General features: G+C 44.4%; 2 protein-coding genes across 8 annotated transcripts; one reads left to right on the top strand and one right to left on the bottom strand.

The window, feature by feature from the left end:
* Positions 1 to 3,080: 3,080 nt before the first annotated feature.
* LOC122883927 (E3 ubiquitin-protein ligase RNF166) lies at positions 3,081 to 12,465 on the bottom strand. Of its 5 annotated transcripts, none has more exons than XM_044213070.1 (6): positions 12,410 to 12,465; positions 9,377 to 9,533; positions 8,678 to 8,790; positions 7,955 to 8,069; positions 7,183 to 7,290; positions 3,081 to 4,802 (listed from the first exon to the last, which is right to left on the bottom strand). In XM_044213070.1, the coding sequence occupies exons 3-6, from the start codon at positions 8,773 to 8,775 to the stop codon at positions 4,737 to 4,739; spliced, it is 387 nt and encodes a 128-aa protein (XP_044069005.1). In that variant the 5' UTR covers positions 8,776 to 8,790; positions 9,377 to 9,533; positions 12,410 to 12,465; the 3' UTR covers positions 3,081 to 4,736. The 5 variants fall into 5 exon arrangements, with proteins under 5 accessions (XP_044069005.1, XP_044069001.1, XP_044069000.1 ...); XM_044213066.1 differs by lacking the exon at positions 12,410 to 12,465 and adding an exon at positions 11,759 to 12,403 and having other exon boundaries at positions 3,081 to 4,794; XM_044213065.1 differs by lacking the exon at positions 12,410 to 12,465 and adding an exon at positions 11,759 to 12,402.
* A 1,448-nt stretch (positions 12,466 to 13,913) lies between these two features.
* On the top strand, positions 13,914 to 24,642 carry ctu2 (cytosolic thiouridylase subunit 2 homolog (S. pombe)). Of its 3 annotated transcripts, none has more exons than XM_044213062.1 (16): positions 13,914 to 14,096; positions 14,839 to 14,913; positions 15,246 to 15,324; positions 15,494 to 15,553; positions 16,379 to 16,439; positions 16,561 to 16,670; positions 16,811 to 17,052; positions 17,423 to 17,558; positions 17,777 to 17,908; positions 21,276 to 21,367; positions 21,450 to 21,547; positions 22,445 to 22,528; positions 22,656 to 22,770; positions 23,376 to 23,442; positions 23,624 to 23,768; positions 24,058 to 24,642. In XM_044213062.1, exons 1-16 carry the CDS (start codon positions 14,041 to 14,043, stop codon positions 24,063 to 24,065), a joined length of 1,560 nt encoding a protein of 519 aa, XP_044068997.1. In that variant the 5' UTR covers positions 13,914 to 14,040; the 3' UTR covers positions 24,066 to 24,642. The 3 variants fall into 3 exon arrangements, with proteins under 3 accessions (XP_044068997.1, XP_044068999.1, XP_044068998.1); XM_044213063.1 differs by having other exon boundaries at positions 13,923 to 14,096; positions 23,710 to 23,768; XM_044213064.1 differs by lacking the exon at positions 14,839 to 14,913.
* The last annotated feature ends 682 nt before the right edge of the window (positions 24,643 to 25,324 follow it).

Genomic DNA, 25,324 nt, shown 5'->3' with positions numbered 1-25,324 from the left:
GCGTTCACATCACCATGCTAGTTGTAATTACGGATGCAATTATACAGCTGCCTTAAAGCATCAGCTGATGGGAATGATCACGGGAATCGTTCCCACCTTTGCCATTCATCACACAGTGACATGAACGCAGGATAACGCATGGCCTTCATCCTCCTCTGTAGACGCTCGACCTGTTGTTACTGTGGCTGCATGTCAGCTCTGGTGCTGCATAAAGAGCTTCCAATTCACTTCAAATTATTCTGACCACCAAAACATTATTGGAAGAAAAACAATGTCACATGCTGCCCATTTAAATTAAGTACTCAACAAATGTCTGAATGCTTTGTCACACAAACAAAACTAATGGTACATTTTCTATTAAATAACTTCGAACCCCTGACGCCTTTTTACAATTGACAAGATCTTTGTCAGCCTGGTTTTAACAAACACTCATTCTGCAGTGCATTTAATTGCAAAATCATTAAACAAGAGTTAAGATTATACAAAGAGAATTTCAACTATTATTAAAAACTGAATGAATTAAAGTGCAAATGATGAATGCATTGTTCTGTGGAAACATTACCCAAGATACCTGTTCTGGTTTCTCCACAGAAAGCATGATCTCCATGTGTCTGCGTGTCGGTGTCGGTGAGGCTCTGCATGCTCTGCCTGTCTGGAGGAGGACTGCCATCTATGGGTTAAACAACAGAACATCTGTGTGACACCAGCCCCATCCTCTAGTCCTGACAAGTGTCTTGCATGTGTACGTGTGTTAACAGCAATTCTATTTTGTAAATCAACTTCTTTGGGTTTGATTCCCGGGGGCGGGCGGGCGGGCGGGCGGGCGGGCCTTTCTGTGTGGGTTTCCCCCATCATCAAAAACATGTGTGTTAGGTTCATTCTCCTAATACCTAGCATGAGTTAAATGCAGAGAACGAATTTCACTGTGCGTTGTACTGTAATTACAATAAAACTTGATATGAAATGTTGCAGACACATATCTGACCCATGTCTAATATTAGTCCATTGGTTTAAAAATATACATTTTTCTACACGTCTATCTTGGCAGATGGATCATAAAAATATTCCTTGTAGTAAGAGCTGAAGAAGCAGCTAACAGTAAAATGGAGGCTGAACCTCGATCCAGCACTTCCATCCTTGCTGATATTTTTCCAGCTAATATCTACAGATCAATCTGGTAGAAAAAAAATGTTGGTAAGTGCAAATATTCACATGAATGAAAATGATTTGGCATTCTGAGCTGTTATGGACATGACAAATGACCCTTCCTTCATTGGTGCAGTTTGATCTGTTCAAGCTGCACTTGAAGTGTGTCGTCTCTCGTCTCCAGGGAAGATGGGATGGACAGTAATGGATAAGCTACAGCTGAGCTTCCAGGATTTGTGTCAGATGTCGGCCTGTGAAGCTTCCTGTTGGTGTTGCCACGTCAGAATTGTGAGTAAAATACCAATTTATCATCTAAACATTTGAAACTAGTTCAACATCACAGATAAAGGTCACATTGTGGTCACAGTGTGGAACATTTAGGGGGCTCTACCGGCAGAAATGGAATATAATATTTATAAGTATGTTTTCATTAGTGTAGAATAACTGTAGTGTAGTGGCTTGACAGTTCATGCACTATTACTTTATACCGTATTATCATCATCAACCGGTAAACCCACTTTGTATTTCACACTTATTTTAATTTTATACTTATCCCCACTTGGTACTTCATCTATCTGACCTATATTATAGTGTATAATATCTTTTGCTTAGTACTTCTATTCCTGTGTGCACTGACGTGACAGTGAGCTGCTGTAACAAAAGAGTTTCCCCTCGGATCAATAAAGTATTTCTGATTCTGAATCATCTGAAAATAAGAATCATTGTGTTTTCGTTCCCTTAGAATCAGCCTTTATATCTGCAGAGGGAGCGGGTCCCCTTCCACGGAGGCCGCCATGTTGCACCACCATGTTTCTACAGTAGCCCAGAACGGACAAACCAAACACTGGCTCTAGAGAGGGCCTTTCGCGAGTTTCGCGGCCACCGTAGTTTCTCCTACACGCTTGGAAGGGGAGGGCGAGGCGAGCGGGGTTCACATGGCTGCAATTTCAACACTAGATGGCACTAAATCCTCCACACTGGACCTTTAAGAGGATAGACCTCTGATCAGTCCCACATTCCGCTTTTCCCACAGGTTTGGATGTCAGCTGGCTGTCTGTCTCACTTCCATATTTGGCTCTTGGAGTTACTCTACCAATGAGTCCAGCTGGTTTGGGACCCTGACGTATTTTCAGCTCCTGACGCCAACTGCTGCAGTCCACTGACAAAGAGACTGAAGTGCATTAAATGTTGAAATCTTTCACAACAGTAATGGATTAGTATAGAAAACCTGATTATTCTGACAATGCTGTTCCCTTTGGAGTGGATCTTATATTGCCAAGTCTGACAACCTGCCATTAGCATCTGACATGATTTCCCAGCGCCTGACCTGTCACACCTGTGGGAAGCTTCCACAACACTACACTGATATATCACACTTCCATATCTACAGTTTGTGAGTGAGCCTTCAGGCAAAGAACGAAGATGACAAGGAGCCAAGGAAACCAGGGCTGTAAGTGTGTGTGTGGGTTAGGGTTATGGTTAAAGACAGCGCTAGTAAGAGGCTAGGGTAGGCTAAAGGGCCAGATAGGTTCTACTTATACTACACTGGGTGTCTGTTTGTTGGTGCAGACCCTCATGGACATGGGCAGGAGATAAATTGGGCTTAAGTCTGACCTAAATGGTTGATGCTTTTTGTAATTTACTTGGTCTTCCGATGGTTATCTTTTATGCAGTGGCAAACATAAAATATAGCTTATAGCTTTTGGAGAGGGAGGGAACGAGCAAATGAGTAAGACAGCTGAGAGACAGAGGCCTTTAGTTCCAAAGTGGTGTGGTGCAGTAGTATGTGCAAAGCTGGCAGTATCGGGACTGAAAAGCGGAGCTCATTAGAAATACTGAGCTAGTTTATGTGTAACCTTTCAGTTCAGCCCTGAATCCATCAACCTCCAGACAGACTACTTTACCTCCAGCTGCTGAGAATCATTAAAAATGTGTTTCGTTTCTTAAGTGGTTTATTTACCAAATTCCATTTTTGTGTGTATAGAAAATAACAATAAAATAAGATAAAATCAATAAAAATATAAACTCTCTAGCTCATAGGAATTTCAAGTCCTGTATAATATTCTATCCTCTTCATACTCAACATTTATGGTAGGGGTTAGTAAATTAACAGTGAGCTTACTTTATATTAACATCACTGTTTTATTATAATATTTTAAAATACTCCTATGATCAGTCAGTATCGTATTTATACCTCAGGATTTATCATATAGTAACATCCGTTCTGTTGTAGCTACTCAACACTGTATTTATAATATTTTTCTCAATATAATATTACAGAGACAACTGTCAGTCTGCGCGTCTTGTCCAGAGTCTCTCTAAATAATGGAGAATATCTTGTCAAACTTGAACAGTGCAGGAGAATATTCATAACACACCCACATCAGGACTGACACACCCAGCGTGGCAGTGTGGACCAGAACAAGCGTTTTTAGCCCAGGTTACCACAGTGAAACTATAAGGCCAGACAATGGAGAGAGCATACAGCCTCATCTTGTTGCATGAAAAGCCATGGCAGTTTAGCCTCTCCATGCATGATGTTCTGGCGCCATCTATGGGGGGGATCCTTACTTGTAACCTGTTCACCATGACCGTTAGAAGTCGTCATGGGCAGTACCATTGTAGGTGACACAATGCAACCATACTACGAGCAGCTCAGTCAACAAGTCACCTGAAAGCCTTTCATTTCCTGCAGAGCTGAGCAACAGAATCAGGTCAACAATCCTGCCAGTGCTGCTTTTCTAACTAACAGGATTTTCTTTTGCCTGGTAAGTGCAAAATACCACAAACCAACTCTGGAGCACTTGCAACCATTTGTGGAGATGAATAGAGGAGCTATTAATTCATTGTGTTTTATACTTTAGTTAATTTTTTTCTGTTTAGCTTTGCACAATGCATCCTAATTAGCTCTTGCGGGCTAGCTACTGTATGTTAACCCATCAAAAAAGTGAATTTGCCTGTTCAAACTTGATCACTGCAGACCACTCGGTAGAAGAAACTGGAGCCTGTGCCCCCGCTCACTATTTCTCAGACTGACCACACTGACCAACGAAGTTACTCACAGCGAGTACAAGCAGTCAGGACTTCCTAGCAAGTGACTAGTGGTCCGAGACCACTGTCAGGTGAACTGAAACTGTGAGTGGATGGACTGTTTCCGAGCTGTAGGTTGGGGTTTTTAAAGTCATTGTGTGATGGGTTTTGTTTGGGTTGGCGCAAACAATTTAATGTAGCTTATCTTGATATGGTCACTGGATCCATTCCAAAACCACAGGATGGTTTGTCTTCAAACCACCAAATCCAAATGACAGCAGTGAAGACACATACAAACTGCTTTTGTTTTGTAGTGTAGCAAACTGGCTGTACTGCTACACCAGGAAAAACATCCTTGGCGTGAAAAGGAAGTGAGGTTATCGCCAAATCCGAAGTTGGCTGGACTTGTCTGTGATGTGGATCTCTGTGATGTCACTGTGAACCTGGCTGGGTCAGGTGTGCCTGTTGGCTGTTGTTGTTGAGCCATGGAGGAACAGCAGCAGTGCAGTAATGGTGGAGTCGGTGCTAACGGTGAGAGGATGGTGGTGGTGTGACTGTTGTCAGTTTTCAGCCAGTGACAGTGCCAGAGCTGCCTGCAGTGCTGCCTCTTCATCAATGCTGTAGTCCTGACAAAACGCAAAAAAACAAAATAAACAACTGCTAGTCACTGCAAACCACACAATGCAACCATAATCTAATAAAAACACTTGTACAGACCATCCATTATTTAAGGCTGATTCTTGGGAAACTTGTATTGATGTGTGCTAAATTAAAGTAATTTTATGTGACTACAGTAAACACTGTTGGATGATGGCATCCTTTTCCTTTCTTGCGCCTGTGGTAAACAACCCTCACTTCCCCCCAACCTGCACAGACTCTGGATTTAGGGTCTGGTGGGAAGTGGGGTTGACTCACATCAAAGATCTGTATGACGGTAACAAACAGTAACAAAATCATTCTCTCAGTTGACAACAGAGTATGGACTAGAACAAAAACAAATTTTCAGATATTTGCAAATATGCAGTTATATTAACTCGGTCCCTGACTATATAGCCAAGATGGAAATTGGTCTTTCAGAAGAAGTATTAGTTAAATCCATCTCAGTTCATAAAAAGTTACTGATTTATTTTTATAGTGAAATCGTCAACTGGGAGAAATCTACTAATACAAGCAGGTTCTCATGGGAATTAGACATTGGGAGTACAATAAGCCCACTCCAAGAATGGCTACCTTATCGCGGTGGAGGGGTTTGTGTGTTCCTGTGACCCTGGGAGTTGTGTTGTCGGGAGCAATGGCTCCTGGTTGGGTGTCCCTAGGCAAATTGGTCCCAAGTGAAGGACCCACAAATCGCCCAAGAAGGAGCTGCAGCACCTTGCTTGAAACAGGGAAACCGGGGCCCCTTGTGGACCCAGACCTGGAGGGGAAGCGCGCTGGTGAGTGTCCGGTAGCACAGCCCGAAAGACCTACATGGAGCTGCAGCCCTGTGGGCCAACCACCCACAGGGAAAGTCATGAAGGTCAGGTGCATTGCCAGCCAGGCGGCAGGCAAAGGCAGGGACCTAGGCATGATGACCCCTGGCGTCGCAGACCAGTACTAGGGACGTGGAACATCACCTCTCTGGCGGAGAAGGAACTAGAGCTAGTGCGGGAGGTGGAGCGGTACCAACTAGATATAGTGGGGCTCACCTCTACGCATAGCACATAGCACTTCCGGAAGAATTTCTCATGCATCCTGGGAGAGGTTTGATGTGAAATCTAAGTGGGCCGTGTTCAAAGCCTCCATTGTGGAGGAGGTTGCTAGGACTTGTGGTAAGAAGGTCGTCAGTGCCTCATGTGGCGGAAACCTAAGAACCTAAGGTGAAGGAGGCCGTGAAGCTGAAGAAGGAGGCCTTTCAGGATTGCTCCCTCCGGATTAGGAGTGAGTTGCTGCCCCAAGTGAAGGAGTTCAAGTATCTCAAGGTCTTGTTCACAAGTGAGGGTAAAATGGAGATCGACAGGCGGATTGGTGTGGCGTCAACTGTAATGCAGGCATTGTACCAGACCATTGAAGAGGGAGCTAAGCCGGAAGGCAAAGCTTTCAATTTACCAGTCAGTCTAAGTTCCAACCATCAACTATAGTCATGAGCTTTTGGTAGTGACCAAAAGAATGAGATCGCGGATACAAGTGGTCGAATCTGACTTCTGAACGCCTTGGGATCCCCCAGGAGGAGCTGGAAAACATTGCTGGGTAGAGAGGGACATCTGGACTACCTTGCTTAGCCTACTGCCACCACGACCCGGTCCCGGATAAGCGGCAGAAAATGGATGGAGTACAATAAGCACTGATGACTGCAACTGAATATTACTGAAAGTTGTTCAAATAAGTACTATATAAGATGATTCATAAACTAAATGTGAGTAGCTTTCAGATCCATGTATGACAGTGAGTGCACTACAGTATGAAAAGCAATGCATTTTCATGCCTTTTGGGCTTGTCCTGGGATTATAAAAATTTGGCATAATGTCAAAGCCAAGATTGATGACTTGCTTGGTTTCACTGTAGCACTGAATCCACTAGTCTGTATCTTAGATTAAGATGATACTGCAAAACACATTGTTAAATATCATCTTATTTTGAGAATACCATATGTTGGCACAGTATGCGTCAAGATGATCTATTCTTCAGATGTGGATCAGTGACAAATGTCCTGATGTGTTGATGGGGTTTGAAAATTCCTGAATAATATTCCATATAAAAGGTTATCGTATATTATCATTATCATAGGCCTAATTCTTATACATCTGGAAACCAGTTTTTACTAGGATTGGGAATAATTCACAAATTCGGCCTTTAAAGTACATGAATTTATCAGTGGTGAACTTGACTGGACAAGTAAAACCTGACTGGAGAGATACCACTCAAGAGGAAGTGAGAGAATATGTTTTTCTTTTTTTAGCATTGTTAAAATTTGATTTCCTTTCAGTACAAGTTCCAAAGACAAAAAAATCATGACAGCACTGGACTTACAACAAAGGTGTCATAAGAGAACTTGTGTCTGTGGAGGAGATGCTGGAGGAAGTTGGAGCTCTTATAGCTGGGGTCTCCCCACGGCATGGCTGAACACACCGGGCACACCTGGAGATGCAAACACACAGCTCATTTGGTCCAGCTCCTCATGGATACATACGAAGCTGGGTCTTCAAAGTACAAGTAGTATCTGTAAAGTATGCTGCTGGTTTAGTTCAAATGCACTTTCTTTCACAGTCCCTGGCTTGAGGGAACTGAACGGCAGCCGCTGGCAGAATGAGGGTGTTAAGGTGCACAGTGAGATGAGTAAGAAGATCGGGGTAGTTCTCTAATTTTTCCACTTTCCCTCTTTTTTCTCATCACCCTTTAAAGTACATTTTTGGTCATGTATGCCTATGTTAGAAAGCCCACAGTAGAAAGCAGTGAGGAGGGGGGGGGGCATGACATGTAACAAAGGTCCTTGGCCGGACTCAAAACGGGGCTGTTGGGATTGTGTCGTCAGCACAATGTCAATAACCTTAGAATACACTGTTAAAGTTCCCGAGAACCAGAGTGCCTTGGTAGCCGAATGGTTACAGGGCATCCCAACCGCAATGTCGCTAGTTCGACTGAAGCCGGGGACCTTCGTTGCATGTCATACCCCCTCTCTCTCCCCCTGTTTCTTGTCTGCCTCTTCATTGTCAACTGTCCAATAAAGGCGAATATGCCAAAGAAAACATCTTGAAAAAAAGAATGTTCAAATGGTTCTGTGTATTACAGAGTAGTCTCTTACCACTTTATTAGGGTCATTATGGTGGTTGTCCATACAGTGCTTCACCAGTTCCTGCTGGTCCAGGTTTCTGGCCCCACAGAATGGACACACAAACGTTGACCTGTTTGGAATATTGCTACATATGGGAGGACACATAAAGACACACATACACAAACAGAAGACATCAATTACCACAAGCTTATAGAAGCTAATTCAATCCTTCTAACTGTTCTCGGCATTGTATAGGTGCTGGCCTCTAATGATTCACAATGTACACTTTGTGTGCATTTTATCACATATTTTATGATTTGCATATGAGTTTATTTCAGTGTGACTCGGTAGGTGCCTGTACTAAGTGGAGTCAGAATGTATATGGAATGGAACGTAGACGTCTGTTCTAGCTATAGACAGCTCATAGAGTTATAGAGTGACAGCCCCGCCTTCAAACTAGCTTCTGTATTTTCCCATAGAGGGTTTCTTTAAACTGAAACATGACACTGGGGTTTATGTCCATATAAGATAAATGAGTATCTACTGCACTGGGCATTAAAATGTGAGCACCATGTCATTTTTAACAAGAACAAACAATGTTCGCAACCCTGTGGCTGGGAATCATGGGAGCTGAGAGATTTTGGCTGTTCTCGATTGTTAGGCATTTCAGCGTAGCTAGAGATTTTAGGGAAATGATCTGAAAACGCTAATGTGAACATACACTGTTTTTGGACGAGGTCAGAGTGTGTGTACCTTGGTATGGGCTGGGAGGTGGGTACCACAGGGGCAAACTTGGGACAGTTGGCTATCTGCTCCTGTACTTTAGAACAGGAAGCAATGTGGGACCTCATCTTCACCAGAGCCACCTGAGAACAGACACACACACGCACACACACTGATATGAATCTATATCAATAACAATTATACAATAACAACAGCTCCACTTGCAAGGTGTGAGTTCATTTAGTCACAACAGCCTCATTAGTGTTACTTGCTGCCATCTTCACAGAGGATCTAACTGGGGCGTGTTCGCCTTTATTTGACAGTGTAGCGAGCGAGCCACCGGGCGAGCCACCGGGCGAGCCACCGGGCACCACATGTACATTTTGATTTATGTTCGTTTATGTCAATCAATGATCTATGTTTTTGTTTTGTCAATAATTTGTTCTCGAAATGTTATGTTATTATTATTAGTTATTATAAGTTTATTTTAAAACATGTATTATTACATTTATTGTATTTAAGTGCTTGTGTTGTTAATTTGTTGTCTAAAATGTCTTGCACCGAAAATGTTTTTTACTGTATATGCTGCAAAAATCAAATGCAAACTGTATCTCCATATGAGAGTATATCAGTTAAACAGGCAAAATGATGATTTACTTATGTACCAAATAATGAACATACACCCATAATGGAGAGTTTTTAACACGGTAAAGCGTGGTCAGTATCTACCTTCTTGCTACAGCCCCTGCACGGTGCTTTGTATGAAGCCAGCTGCTTCTCCACACTGGAGGAGCGCTCCACTTTCTTGGGGTCAAAGGGCACACGACACAGAGGGCAGAGGGGCGAGGTCACCTGAAGACATGGCTGCAGACACTCCCCACAGAACCTGGAACAGCAGCCAACAGCAAAGGTTAGGTTCTTGCTCAAGGGAACCGCAGTGATGGTCCCAGATTTATCCTGCTGGTCCCGGGAGCACCTCTCTGACCTTTAGGCCACCTCTGCTCTACAGTTACTCTGATGCTCAGCAGAAGTATGTGCTAACAGAACCTCACAGAGAGCTTGGTCAATGTGTTCTCTCAGCACTGCTCACAGAGCAGAAGTGGAAATTTGCATTTGTATAATAAGGTCGTTGTTCCACAAGGCAGAAACACGAGACTCCTGGACGACCTAATAATAATAGAGCAGCAACTAACAAACAATCACTTCATCTATCGATTATTATTCCACATGAGTCAGTCAGTCTATGGACTGTCAGCAGTAGCCAGAACCTAAACTGATGTCTTCAAATTGCTTTTCCAGTCAGACCAAGAAACAAAAAAAGACATTCAATTTACATCCTCACATTTGAGAAGCTTTTTGTTAGGTATTTAACAATTAAGCAATTATCAAAATTCTCAGTGATTTTCAGTGACCCACAGGACAAGTTTGACTGCCAGGAACGCTCGGGTTGGGACTGAAAGGGATCTGTTCTAGGCAGATACATTCATTCAACAAGTATCTGGCAGATGAAAGCTTTCACTGGAGACACTGGGAGTCCGATATATATAATTTAACACACAGTAGAGAGACGGGTCTGTCAGTGGCCAACTGTTTCCCTGTACAGTTGTGTGTGTGTGTGTGTGTGTGTATGGCCAGTGAAAAGCAAGCGTTAGTGTCAGTGTTTCCTGAAGTTTCATCCGTCCTCATCAGCAGCAGAGGAGTAAAAATAGCTTTTTTCCCCTTTAACTAGAAATAGAAGTGAGGCTACCTGAGGTCTGCTCTGCTCTTTGTGGTTCTTTTCAGCACCAGACTGAGAAAGACTAGAAATGCACCTCTCTGGCTAACTCCTCTCTAATTAGATATAAAGTAAGAAGCCTGTGATGTAAGAGCGGGGGCAACTTAACTCCTGCACCTTAGCAAACCTGTGTTTGACTGAAGGTGTCAAAAAGCACACACACACACACACTTGAGCTGTCTCTTTCATACCTAGTACATGTCTATTTTGAGTTGGTTGTAATAAAAGAATTAGATATTACACTGTAACGTAGAGGTGTAGCTGTGTTTTCTGTTGATTCGTTAAATAACTTGATAATAAATGCCATACAAGTATATGCTCCTGCTGCATACAGGAGTACGGCGTTATTTTTGTTTCATTAAAACAATACATATGGACTTAACATACATATAAGACTTACATATGTGGGCTTGTATTCTTACTATTAAAACACTGCTTTCTGAACAAACCAAACATGAGAGAGGACTGGCATTTCTTTTCCAGCCCTCTCAACTAACTAGGCACCGAATGTTTCAAACCTAGCTGAACTTGGACCTGTGAAATAGTGAGACGCACCAGCGCAGTGTTCCCCCTACACAGGGGCGTCTGTGGCACACACCTTTAAACCAGTTCAGAGCCGCTGCAGGGACTGAAAGCTCATGTCCAAAGGAATGAGGATGATGAAGGTCTAACACAGCCACAAGTGACTGCGCTCAACCCGTCTGTGGAAACGTGTAGCCGACCAGTACTGGGCTTTAGAGGTTTCAAACATCTGATAAGGATATATCAGCCAATATTCATTTCAATATTCATTCAAACGCATAACGGAAATACACACTGTTGATGTGAATCCATTTAATCTGCAAATCAAAGAATTGTGACCAAGTTATGTTTCACAGAAAAAACCTACTTGGCAGTGCTGTCAGTCTCTAAACCACCTCAAAGCTATCGTTGGCATTCCTGCAGTGTAAATCTGCGCCGGCGCTGATAACAGTACAATCTGTTTGTAGACCAGCTCTTTTGTTTGAAAGATCCAAAAATATTGATGCATCTGATTTAAACTTGGATACATTTATCGTTGAAAAGCAATTCGGCCAACCATTCTTTTCATCTGTGATACAAAGAAGCCCTGTGCGGTTCGACCTGATCATCACAAGAGTTCTGGCCAGACCACAGGGTCCTGGTGTCTGTGAAACTTCCCTCGCCTCCCCGGTCAGCTGACAGCACCAGCCTGCGGACATGAACTCAGCCGGCTCGGACACGGAAAACACACTACATATGGAAAACGACATGTCACCTTAGAGTTCCGTATGTCCACACACAATAACACATATCCAAACAAGAAGTAGCTACTTTACGTGTGAGCACAGCTGGCGATGCTGACGGGTTTATGGTAGACCTCCAGGCAGATGGGACAAGAGAACTGGCTCTCGATACCTTCAGCCGGGGCTGCCAGCGAGCCTGAGCCGCCGTTGGGCTGCTGCTGCTGCTGCTGCTGGCGGAGCTGAGTACTCGCCGAGACAAAGCTCCGAAACATCGCCATCATGGAGCCGGAGAGGATCTGCAACTGTCGACACCAGCTCGCTGCCCCAGAGAGGAAGCTGTCCAGCTGTTCCTACTGCTGTTAGCTAGTGCATTATCCGTACAGCAATTTGAATATATGCCGTACAAACATGGTGGCTTTTCAATGTAGCTACTTTATCATACAATAATGTACAATAAAGCAAAGCATTACTTTTCGCTGGCTGGAGAAGACACGCCGGAGAAGTAAACATTGGGAGCAGAGCGCGTTGGCGAGTGTCAGCGCGGTGCTACGGCGGTGACCCTAACCCAAACAGAACGCTCTGACCGCGGGCGGCGCAGCTACTGAGCCGCGTCCACCTGGTTGTCAGATTAGCGCTTTTGGAAAAACGCCAGTGACTGAACGCTCGCGAACAGCACGAGAGGCTACAACAAAAGCCCTCCACGCGCCTTGCTTCATGGAGCTTGAAGTCCCACTGTTGGTTTACCTTCAGCACTCGACCTGCTTTAGAACTGCAATCCCAGAGGCCACCTCGGCGGTGTACGGTAAGCGGACCGGGCCAAAAGTCCTGAATTAAAAAAGAACCTCGCGTTAAGTTGTCACGATACGTTTATAAGGTCTTGTCAAGGAAATTGATGCCATATTGACAGTAGCCTACGAATTCACACAGAAAAGTATCGCAAACCAATTGGGACAAATTTGTGTTTTCATATTGGTTTGTTATAAATATAATACCAGTACAGTACTAGAGGGAAAAAGCTTGACATTATATATATATTATTAAAAATAGAACCATAGAATCATTATTTCATGACCCCTTTCGCCTCTATCTGTCTTCCTTGGTTTCTTTTTTTTGTGTATGATAAACTTCATATGCATATCTAAGTTCCCTTTTCTCTTGAAGTGGTATTCCAGTAATTTAGTGTTGCGCTTACATAAAATTGGAGGACTTGCAAAACAGATTTTTTTCCCTAAATGGTGAAAATCGGTGCAGCAGAAGCCAACATATCCTGGCTGTCAGTCCCAGTATGGGTCACGCTCCATAATGCAGGCAACTTAACATCTCTGGACAGGCCTTCCCTGCCCGGTAAGTGCTCACATCTTTGAAACTCTTCGCCCCGGCTTGTAACGCAGGCTTACTGACGTCACTGTGACATCACCAGGGTTATTTTTCAGACTTTGGAACATGAGTATAAAGTCCGGCAGGGCTGCAGGTGAAGTGTCAGCTATGGCCTGGCCTTTATGGTGCCACAGCTTCTGCTGACCTGTGGATTTTGTCCACCATCTCTTGTAGTAGGGCTACGACGGGATCCCTTAGTATGGACAGGAAGCATGATTACAGCAACCAGTTACTGTTTGCTGATGTGTACTGTATTAAGAGAGACACACCATCACTCCTTTTAAAGACAGAAACGAGGACTCAGCGCAGACTGAATGAGGAAAGCAGTGGGGATGAAGAGACCAGGATGACGGTTTTATCGAATCAGAGAAGAGTAGGAGTGAGGAAAAGAAGCAGAGGAGGGGAAACAGCCATATCTAATGTCAGGTTTGGCCACACATCGTCCTTGTATCTTGTTGTCTGTAGTCTGAATGTTTGCTTCGCTCCCTCTGAATGCTGCCTCATTCATTCTCTCTGTTTGGCACCGGGGACCAGGAGAGACTGGTCTGGGTCCTCTGTGTACTCCTGCACTGCGTACAGATGGATGCCACCAAGGCTCTCAGTTAACTATCAGTTAATACAAGGCACACAGAGAGATGCATTTCAATGATGACTGAAGAGATAATCTGCAGAGGTTCAGGAGATGAATGTTATCTGTTTTTATTTCAGATCCTTTGATTGACAGGATATTAGCGTTATTACTATTATTACATAATAATCTTTGTAATCATCATTATTATTTTATCTTGCTATCATTTTTTTTACTACTTCTTATTTAACACTAGAGGCTTAGACACCCCACACCAGTTGGTGGCGGTCACGCGCCTTTCTGTTTCGCCATAAAACATCAAGAAGAAGGTTCTCTACGTCATCAAAAAGAGCCACGCTTTAGACCCGTGCTCGGAGTGAAAAGAACCTCAGGAGTCCAGATTTGACGGTTCTTTCAGACTCAGCTCCCGATGTGTCAGGTGGACGAAGACTACCATGGTCAGCTGGAGCGCCCGGGGGGGCCCAGGTGCGTTCACACCAGTGTGGCCCTCGTCACGAGACCACCGACCCGGGTTTAGGTGCTAGCTCTGTTGTAAAGTGCTGTCGAGTTGCATCTCAGGCACTTCCCGTTTGAGAGCGATCAAAGGCGGCGAGAACAGCGGCTCTGTGCCAGTTCCGCTTCCGCTTCCGGTCTGTTAGTCTGTCACTAGACTAAGAACGGCCATGTCCGGTCGGTTCATACAGCAGATATGACTTTGGATATGTGTGTGAGCTGCCTGGAGTCCAGCACACCAGCTGGCATTACGGCTGGATTACCACCCAGGCAAAGTGGGCAATTTCCCCAGGAACCAAGGCCCCCAGGGGCCCCAAAAGTTCTGTTCCAGCTCTGCGGTGCTGGTTTGTCTCTGGGCAAATACTGAAGCTGGCACGTGTAGGATGCTGTGTACACTGAACACAGGGGCCCGCTGCAGGTTAATCTGCTACGGCTGAACTTGGGAGTCACTTCCTGTTTAAAGACAGTTTGAACAAATAATGGAAAAAAAGACAAAATGCTCATCACTAAAAAGAAAGATCAATAAAATAATGCATCAAAAGCACGAACGATGAAAAGTTCACCTTAGACCCTCTCCGTTAGCGTTGTGGCATTCTAGTTCACACCTGACCTCTGCAGTATATTTCGACATTTTTTGACAGCACATGTCATTATGTGTCAGAAAATATTAAGTCATGCACATGATTAAGATGTCTTTTGTTCCTCCATTTATTAGCGTTTCCAGGAAATGTGTCAAATGCAAAGAGGCTCCTGCAGCTGTGGTCATCAGAGCAGGAGATGCATACTGCAGGTAGGACAAGCAGCACTCTGCACTGTTTTACTCTAACTGCAGCTAATGCGATGCCACACATTGAGAATGTATTGGTGGTGATTTGGAGACTGCGAGGTAACCAACTGCAAGCAGCCCAAAGCCCCGAGCGTCAGGCTCTGTGATGACTGTTGTGATGATAGTGCCGTTCAGTAATAACGGGCTGATGCAGGAGTGCCAGAGTTCACAATAGGAAAGGGGGTGGGGGGGCATTTCTCTCGCTGTGCTGTTGGAGCTGGAGGCGTTGCAGGGAGAGATGGTCTTACAATGTCTACATGGTTTGAGAAGACGTTTTCTGACTCTGTCTCTGTTAGGGTGTGTTTCAAGGAATACTTCATTCATAAGTTCAGAGCCATGCTGGGCAAAAACAGGATCATTTTCCCTGGAGAGAAGGTAAGCTGTGTGCGTTATTTGTACACTCAGATACTTAATTCTCTGAATAATAACTCATGTTCTCTCTTAACTGCACTTTGTTCTACACACAGAATAATTTGCTTAAAGTAAAAAGATTTGACTCATATTTGCACCAGCTCCGTATCTGTGGGTGTCTCTCTGCTTGTAGGTGCTGCTGGCTGTATCTGGAGGCGCTTCTTCCTGCTCGATGCTCAGTCAAGTCCAAGAGGTGAAAAGCTTCTCAGAGCATAGAAGATCACACAAACCACAATAATCCGTGTGTCCGTGCTCCATTTCTGGCTCTGGTGCTGCACGTGCTTCTTGTTGAATCAAAGCTGTGTCCATGCTAACGCTCCTGCACATGACATGCTGACTGAGAGCTGCCCGCTAGTATTATTCACATGTAAAGCTGTGAGTAGCTCTTCCCTGCTGTCTTTAGGTCTCAAGGACGGCGAGCTCAGTCAGTCAGTCAGTCAGTCACAGTACCATACCTTCATGTTTTGGAGTGATTTGATGTTTGTAGTGACTTTGGTGAACTTTCATGTAGGGCTACAATCCGGGCCGCCGCTCTCCTTGGCCAACTCTTTGGTCATCTCAAAAAGACATGACTGCTTTCCCATGACATTTGCTGTGGATACTGTTGGTCCCGGCAGGACGACTCCTGACTGTAACGACCCCGTGACCTTTCCTCTAGCAGCAAAATCACCACTCTGTGTTCTGTCTAACATTTCCTTTTGGGCTGTAATGAACCTTTCCGCCTCTAGGGTCCACTAGGCAGGGACTCAAAATGAAAGGTTTTTTTTTTTTAAATTTCCACTGTATTTTACTGTAGGTGGCTAAATGGAGGATTTTCACTATTGGGCCAAACTACCAAGCACCTGGCCTGTTCCCCTAACATTAAGTGATCTAATAGAAGATGAAATGCTACTTAACTTTCCAGTTTATATTCCTAATCTATCGCGATTCTGTACACGCCTGTAGATACAACATATCCTTTTTCCTTGTTTTTGTTTTAATATTATTAATGCAACTGAAAACCTTTTTCTGCTCCCAGGGCTTGAGTCAGAATGCTCACAAGAAGTTGAGGTTCTTACCTGGGATTGTCTACATTGATGGTAAATGAAATCCCTCTCTAACTGAGTGTAATCATTTTCATGTATGTCTGGAGGAATTTTGTCATTTCTGAAATGATTCTGGCCAAAACGTTTGCCACTGACGGTGTGTCTTTGTTCCCAGAGGGTGGTGCTGTAGGTCAGTCTGTGGAGGAGAGACAGAGGACGGTGGCTGAGCTGCAGGCTGTGCTCAGAGCGACCGGTTTCCCCTTCCACATCGTGCCTCTGGAACAGGTCAGTGCGGACGCAGGAGGGGCTGCTTCACCGACGTAAAACCTGTAACACAGTGCAAGTCTGAACTGAATGCTGTCACGTTAACAAAAGACTACAACAGAACCGTTTTTCATTGAACGCGTCCCCCGACCTCCTCTCAGGTTCTGGACCTTCCCAGTTCAGTTGTGGTGGCGGCCCCATCCCCGTCAGAGCGACCGGCCAGCGCCTACAAAGCGGCTGTGGATCGCTTCCTTCAGGTGGACAGCAGCAGCTGTTTGACAGCACAGGAACAGGAGGAAACATCACTGCCCGATGTTCAGGAGGCGCACACACGGTCACTGCAGCAGCTGATTGGCTCTGCTAAGACGCTGACGGCCAGAGAAGACCTGCTAAACACTTTAAGGTGAGACAGAGGGGCGCGTGCTCTCAGTCTCATTGCTTCGACAGAACCTGACTCCCATCTGTCTCGCTGGTGCTTCTGTATTTAGTTTCAGGTTTAATCAGACATGTTCATCGGGGACGGCACCACTCTCTCCTCCATTCTTTTGACATGTATGATGAAACAGGTGAAGATGAAACATCAAGATGACTCTGAATCACTCTGTACTTACTGCTTACTGTACGTACTAAGTGTTGGAGGAGGCCAAGAGAGAACAGAGTAGTACCGCAGTGGCCTTACCAATGAGGATTATGTTGATTTAAAACACAAAATCATGTTGAGAAAGTCTTTTTCGATTTGCTCAGTCTGACCTCCCTGTGTGTTCTCCTCAAAGGCAGCATCTGCTGGTGCACACGGCTCGCACTGAAGGCTACAGTAAGCTGATGCTGGGAGACAACTGCACCAGACTGGCTGTTAAACTGCTCACCAGTATATCACTGGGCAGAGGAGCACAGCTGGCTCAGGACACGGTGTGTATGTGTGGGGAGAGATGATGGCTAGTGAGAGGGCCAACACAAGAGCAAGTCACATTCAGCCTTCAGATCCAGCATGTTGTGCTTCCCTTTGCTTTTTCTTTATAGTGTATCAGATGATATTAGATGTGTGATGGAAGGCTGTTTGTCTGTGGAGCAAATCTGACTTCCAAATAATGTTGATATTGTGTTTATGTGTGTGTTTGTGTTGCCAGGGTTTCTCAGACTCCAGGTATGGGGACATCATATTAGTGAGGCCAATGAGGGACTACGCAGCTAAAGAAATAGCTTACTACAACCGTATGTTCAACGTGCGGTCTGTTTTCATACCCAGCCTGGACACTAAGGTAGGGGGACGGGAGACCAATCTCCAGCAACTAAAAATTGGTTCATTCAGTGTTTTGTGCTTCATTAAACTGATTGTGTTTTCTCTGTGATAATACATTTATTACAGTCATCTTAGAAGTTAGTCTCTCTCTCTCATATACAGATAAGATAATAAATCAAATGATAATAAAAATGAAGACTTGCAGTTAAGAGATACAAATACAAAGAAGTGAAAACTGTGTGTGTGTGTGTGTGTGTGTGTGTAGGTCATTCACTGTCCCTCAGGTTGTGGCATGTTGATACATATTGGGCAGCGAGATATGGCCTGCCTCCTTCTCCTCTGAGTATTTTTAATTTTGAGAGCTCATTTAACTCTTTGAAATCTGAGAGTACAGAGTTGAACTTGTTAAAGTAAATTTTCCTTATTTTACTGAATGTTTTACATTGTAGGAGGAAGTGCATCTCTGTCTCAACCTCACCTGTCGAACAGTGACCACATGTTCTGTCTTCTTTTTTGGCTGCCATGATTTTTGGTGTCTTCCTTTTTCGACTGCCAGTTTGTGGTCACTGAGCCTGTACTTGGTCAGGATTGGACAGTTAGTCTCAGCACCAACTGACATAGGGGACTCTTTTCTGGGCTCAGCTCTTGGGTTTGGAGGGCTTTGGAATGGAGGATGTTTAAGGGGCTGGATTTAAGGTGATTAAAAAATGTGAGCGCTCTCTTTTGAATGTTATTTATCAGTAGGTATCTGCCTAATTCTGCTTTACATGCATCTGTTGGTGTTTTTCTGTGTACGTGTAAAATGTATCTGCAGAATTCTGATTGTCAAGATTCTGTTGGATGTATAGTTATGATGACTGAGTGGACCCCATGCTTCACTACCATATAACAAAATGGGCTGGATGACACTATCAAATATATTAAGCCAAATTTGAATTGGAATTTGAAAATTATAAAAGTTTCTCTTAATTGCATTTAGTGCTCTTCGAGCTTTTTCTTTTAGTGCATTCACTGCCATGTTGAAACTCCCTGATGCTGCTATGGTTATACCAAGGTAGGTATAACTCATACTGTGTTAAATTATATCATTATTAATGGTAAACTGGTATTTTTGTCCTGGCATCTGGGGCATTTTTGAAACATCATGACATTAGTTTTCTTCATATTTACTGCCAGGGCCCTGGTCTGACAGTACTTTTCTACTATGTCCAGCTGTTGCTGTCGTCCTTGTTCAGTAGGAGACAGTAGAACAAGGTCATCAGCGTAAAACAGAGACTTCACCTCTCTATCTGGGAGGGAGAGGCCAGGAGCAGCTCACTGATCCAGCTGTACAGCAAGTTCATTTATATACACAATGAATAAAGTCAGGCTTAAATTTCAGCCCTGACGAACACCTCTTCTCTGGGTGGATAATTTATTTTGTTTGTCTCCAATTTTAACAGCACACCTATTTTCCAAATACACTGATTTAACCAGTTCATACATTTTGCCCCCTATACCACAATGTAGATGTCCGTAATCAAGCCCTTCATGCCAAATAGAGTTGAAAGCTTTCTTGAACTCAATAAAACAAGTGAATATCTTACCATTTTTTGTTTGGTGTACATGTTTGTTAATTAAAGTGTGAAGGGTGTGTACATGGTCGGTGGTGCAGTGTTTTGGGAGGAAGCCAATTTGATTTTTACTCGAGATGGAGTCTTCAAGGAAATCTAGTATTCTTTTATTTACAATACTACAGAATAGTTTACCCAGACAACTGCTGACACAGATGCCACTGTAGTTACCAGGGTCTGATGGTAAATGGACTGTACTTGTATAGTGCCTTTCTAGTGTTCCGACCACTCAAAGTGCTTCAGATTGGTCCCCACTCTTATGAATGGGGGAAATGAATCTTTGTACATTTTTTCAAAATGTGCTCTTCAGATGTCAGCATGTTGGATGGTAGTGCTTGTTGCTTTGTGTTGAAGTTGTTCCACGTGGTTGTACATTTATATTTGTTTAAAATGTCGTCGTACCCGGTGCGTAAGGCTGGGTAGTTGGCGATGTTTTTCTTTTTTAATGGTCTTCCATTCCTGATCAAACCATTTGTCGGCGTTTTGCTTTTTAACAGGCTTCTGTTTTTGTTTTATAAGGTTAGCTTTAATAGCTGCTTTATGAAATATATTGATATCATCAATGGCCTTTTTTACACCATCTCTGGTAGGGACATATTGATTTTGGTTATATGCTGATATGCCATTCACCAGATCAGGTGAGTTCAAGGCCATGATGAATTTGTCTCCACTGTCTGGGGCCCATCTGTAAGTAGGGTTTAATTTATACAGCTTCCTGGGTTCCCTGTTTGTGTCACTTATTTGACCTGAGAGTTTAAAGAACAGATTGAATTAGTTGTGGTCTGAAAGGGGGGATTGCTGTCTGACAGTGAGTGCACTGATAGTGGAGGGGTCCACGTCAGTGACTGCATAGTCTACTATCTCCTTAAAGAGTCCCCTCTGAACCTACCATTAACTATGTAAGGCCTAAGGCCCGACAGAGATGCACTACCTCCCTGCCACTTTGGTTTATTTCAGAGTCAAGGTTGTTGTGATGGGTGATGGTTGGCATGGTAAACAGGAGAGACTGACCAAACACATGGTTGTTGCCCTGTGGGTCGACATCAGGTTCAACTGCTACTACAGCTGTTGTAGTTATTGGCTTTGTTACTATTATTGTCATTATCATTCCTATGACTATCATTCCTCTTATTATTATTATTATTTTTTTTTTATTATTATTATTATTTCCCCCCCCCCCTCCAGATTAAATCCAGTTCATTGGGGCTTTATTGGCATGGGAAACAGACTTTAACATTGCCAAAGCAAGTGTGAAATAAAAACATACATAAACAGAAGCGTTGCGCTATTAAAATACACACACACACATATATATATATATATATATATATATATATATATATATATATACACACACACACACACAGAGATTGATGAGATGATAATACTAAAATAATAATGGAGACTTGCAGAAGCCAGTTCTTTCATATATTTAATATTTTGATCTATGATCCTGAACAAACCCATCCTTGCAGGATTGGCCTACAGCTTTAACTCCCATGGCAACAGTATGACTTTGAGCGATGCGAGGCCTAAGAGCCAGGGTTAATCCCAGAGTTAACTCTTCCTGCTCTGTGAGACAGGCTGGCTATATATTCACATTTCCTCCCAGCTTGGTATTTTGCCACTCGGCTCTGAACAGTTGTTTTAGAAAGTATCGGGGTGAGCTGGAAGGAGATGCACCGGTGGGCAGCACCCCGCAGACATAAACATGTCAACACGTGTGCATCCCCAGACTGTTGCATTCGCTGTGTGTTTGTGACTGTCCCACAGACAACAGACAAGGCCAGTATCCAGCGTCTGACAGAGAGCTTTGTCACTAAACTGCAGGCGGACTTCCCCTCGACCGTCAGCACCATCTACAGGTCAGTAGGACACGAGATCAAATCCATCTGCTATTTTGTACACACACCAAACTGCTTTAAAAACCTACGGTGTGTCCTGCAGGACCAGCGAGAAGCTGCAGACAGCATGTAAGAGCTCCACCACCGCTGACCACTGTGACCGCTGTCTGCTCTGTATGTGCGCCCTGGATACTGCTGTTGGTGAGTTGTATGGAACAACAGCTTGGAGAAGAAGCATGTATACATGCAGGGCCTTTTGAACAAGGAGATGAGTTGAGTTAACTTTACTGCCACTTCACTGGGTGAGCTCATAGTGCGGGACACACAGGACACCATTCATCACAGCAATAATAAAACCTCATGTAATTAAATACACAAAATCCCATTAATATAAAAGATGAGCTAGAAACGACATGTACCTGTACGTGCCACGGTTTTACCAGAGCCTCAGGAAGTGTACTTCTTCTGAAGCACTTCAACACGGGCCCGGCCGGCCTGCTGGAGCCTGCTGACGGGTTTCTCCTGCAGCCTCGCAGGGGGGTAGCCGGGCCACGCTGACGTGGTCCCGCTTGATAGCACCCAACCCGTGGCTTCTTAGCTTCTACCTGAAGCTCACTTCGTTTCATCTGGATAGCCTCTGAGGCAGATACAATAATTCAAGGGATGAATGCTTAGCATTCACAGCGACGTATAGTAAAGATAATGTCCATGTATCACAGCAAAGAATGAACTTATCAAACCTCTAGAGAGTGACTCGAGCTCACAGCACAATTTTCACCTCACTAATCCTCCCACAAGGCCATTACATTGGTCACTGAACAGCATCCAAAACGTGCAAACATCAAACATCCCTGAGCAATGGTACTGAAGAGCGAAAGCTACAGGGATCACTAATGCACAGACTGTCCCAGGTTTCAGTACAGAAAAGTAAAGGAATACGGACAAACTAACCCTGCACGGATCTTCCTTGAAGCAGTACTGTACACAGCAGGCTGTTTGAAATGGGCCTTTGCAGCGAAGCCCTTCCGGTTGGCCGGAGCAGATACAAGCATTCTTTACAGTCTTTACTGAGTTCATCTTTCTCCCTTCTTCTTTCAGAGAGTGCTTCAGCCTTTAAGGCCACTCTGATCTCAGAGCAGCTTTCCCAGACTAAGTCTCCAGGAGCTACCAGTGCTGACCCAGGTACAGTGTACTCAGTCAGTGAATACATTTCGCCTCCACTCATGCCTTCTCTGTTTCTTGTGGCCATCGTCTCTGTGGTGTGGTCATTTGAACTTGAACTAAATGTGTTTCTTGTGTTTCATCACAGCTCCAGTGGAGTCAGAGTCAACGGCCGCCCCTGGACAGTGCTGTTCCTCTGGTGGAGAAGAGGATTGTGGGATGGCAGCACATGCTGGAGGCTGCTGTTCTTCTGCCAAGCAAGAGTTCAGTGATTTGTTTCTCTTCATTTGGGCGGTGACTAATCTCATGTTGCCATCTAAGCAGGGACTCACACTGACACTTAACATGCAAAGTGATCAGCGAGCAAATTCCACACACATCATTCTAAATGGCACTCAGGATCTTGGCCACCTTTTGAGCGTGCAACAAATAATTGTGGGGAAAGTTACCGTCCTCATCTCTGCATGTTGTATGATAAGTTGTTGGTACTTATTTATTTTTAAAGCCCGTGTCAGAGAATGCATCTTAGCTGTAGCCGCTCTGTGAGGCTGTCCTTAGGCGCAGCAGTGCTTTGAGCAACATGCTAACATCAGCATGCTAATATGCTATCTCTGACAATGCTAACATGCTGAGGTTTAGCAGCATAATGTTAGCATGTTCACCATCTTAGTTTAGCGTGTTAGCATGCTAACATTTGCTAACCAGCGGTAAACACAAAGCACAGCTGAGGCTTTGGGGTTCGTTCCTGCTGATGATGATCACTCTTCATTAGTGCCACTGCTGCCGGATGCTTTGTGTCGCGGCAGAAAGCCGTCCCCATCTTCAGTCTGCCTTTGTGGCCGTGGCTGAGCTTTCTGGTACATTACAGGGCACCAGAGACACCTGACGTGAAGAGCCTGCTGTGTTACAGCTGTCAGCTGACCATCAAAGACATGGTGAGTGAAAACCCCTTCGCAGGGACATGCTGTCATCATTTCCAAATACAATCTAAACTGTGTTTGTTGATAACTACTAAATCCAAAATTTAAATAAATCATGACCTTAAAATTGAGATTTTGTAAAGAAAATAGGAAAAAATAGCTCTGTCTCATACAGTGTGTTGCATGTGTTGTAAAGAAACAGTATGAACACACACGTAGGCAGTGCGTCCTGCTGCTGATTGTCCTCCTCTGTCCTGTCCTCGTGGCCCTTTTTCCTTCCAGTCGTCGGTGGAGCGTCTGCCGCAGTACATCCTGTCGGAGGCTCAGCGGAGGCGAAGGAGGTGAGGGGAACATCAGAGCTGCTGGTCATTTTGAGTGCCCAGCATGAAAACCTAGACTCTGTGCCGAACAACCGAATCAGCACTCTAACATCAGTTTTTTCTGATCGTCCTCTGCTTTGGCAAATATAATTGAGCTGAAACACACAGTTCCACCATTACAGCCCTTTAGTAATGGGAAGAGTCCATGTCAAAAATCAATAGCTGCATGTGCAGTATATACACAGGAGCAGGGGGACAGGAGTACCGCAGCACTGCCACATTTTGACCTCGGCTGTGTTGTCTTCTGTAGGTCTCTGATGAGAGAGGAGATCAGTGAGTTCCTGCTGGATGATGGTGACGAAGGCGATTAGAGGGACGAGGCAGAGTTTGATGAAACCGAAGTGAAGCTGAATGTGAAAAAGCGTCCATCACAGTTTTGCTCGTTTCAACCTGAAGGGAGGGGGGGAATTTCAAACGCGAATGCTTAACAGATATATTGACATGTATAGACTTTTTACAAAACCAGCCATCCATTATCTACATCCTGTTATCCTGTGCGGCGCCCCGGGGCCGGGGCCGGGGCCGGGGCCGGGGCCGGGGCCTACCCTACCCCAGCATGCAGGAAGTGAGATGTGGCACGCAATACTCGCACAGGATTGTACAACTCTGGAAATGATCACAGTGGCAAGGTCAACAGTAGAAACGCAGCGCTCACATTAAGTAACCCAGCGACCTGCACTCGCATGTCTCCGAGGGTTGGATGACATCGCGTTGCATTGCAACAAACGTTGAGCCTAGTTCAACTTTTGTTGCTGCAGCTTCTGATAAGAGATCAGTTTGATTCTGTATTTGTTATTGCTGTTCTAATAAACTTTTAAGTGTGTATTTAAAGCTGCTTCAAGCCAGTGAAGTGCATTCTCTCCGTCACAGCTGTGAGCTGATCTGCTGACACCGCACCTGTTTCAGGCCTCAAAGACCCAGAACGTCCGGGTTATGCATTGAGAGCGATTTTTAGAGCTCACCTTCGTTAACACAAAATATTAAAGTGCCAATCCAATATGTTTTGGATGCACTGTGGATGTATTGAACAGTAGTTATCCAACTCCACCACCCGTTCATTGTAATTAGAGCTGCTTTTAGTTGTATGGTAAATAGTCTTTGTGGGACGGAGGGCGTCATGTGTCCTGCAGCCACGGCTGCTGACACGTGGCCAGCGCACACAGCCCAGCACTGCTCCTGTATTAACAGCAACACAAACTAATACGTAGTCCATGAGGACATCAGGGGCCCACCTAAAGAACCCGTATATTCAGCACACAGTTGATAAGTGATGCGCCTAAAACGGGACCAAGCTCAAGGTGCCCGACTGTTAAGAATTTTATCAGGTGGTTGTTTGAAGAAACCAAATGGTCGGCTTGGTAAGCTAAAACGTCCCGCGGAGGGACGCCCAGTTCTGTAGGAAGGGTGGAAGACGAATGGAGGTTAGAATCCTCGACTCTGAGACACACCATGAGCTTGTTGTCCAAGTCAGTTGCTGCTGCTAGACCGATAATCCGTTTTCCAGGTTGTGTCGGGCA

This window comes from Siniperca chuatsi, linkage group LG11 (genome assembly GCF_020085105.1).
Source record: "Siniperca chuatsi isolate FFG_IHB_CAS linkage group LG11, ASM2008510v1, whole genome shotgun sequence".
In the NCBI taxonomy this organism is placed as follows: Eukaryota; Metazoa; Chordata; class Actinopteri; order Centrarchiformes; family Sinipercidae; genus Siniperca; species Siniperca chuatsi.
The sequence above is the reverse complement of the archived record's forward strand: the minus strand, read 5'-3'. Positions and strand labels throughout refer to the sequence as shown.

Bases quoted from the DNA above. Each gene is read 5' to 3' on its own strand.
- LOC122883927 (XM_044213065.1), bottom strand. From the start codon at position 11,946: ATGATGGCGATGTTTCGGAGCTTTGTCTCGGCGAGTACTCAGCTCCGC. The intron at 8,791-9,376 runs GTAGATACTGAC...GTCTGTTCTCAG, and splicing joins GCAGGGGCTGTAGCAAGAAG to GTGGCTCTGGTGAAGATGAG. The intron at 8,070-8,677 runs GTACACACACTC...TCCCATATGTAG, and splicing joins ACCTCCCAGCCCATACCAAG to CAATATTCCAAACAGGTCAA.
- ctu2 (XM_044213062.1), top strand. From the start codon at position 14,041: ATGTGTCAGGTGGACGAAGACTACCATGGTCAGCTGGAGCGCCCGGGG. The intron at 17,909-21,275 runs GTAGGGGGACGG...ACTGTCCCACAG, and splicing joins TACCCAGCCTGGACACTAAG to ACAACAGACAAGGCCAGTAT. The intron at 22,529-22,655 runs GTACAGTGTACT...GTTTCATCACAG, and splicing joins AGCTACCAGTGCTGACCCAG to CTCCAGTGGAGTCAGAGTCA.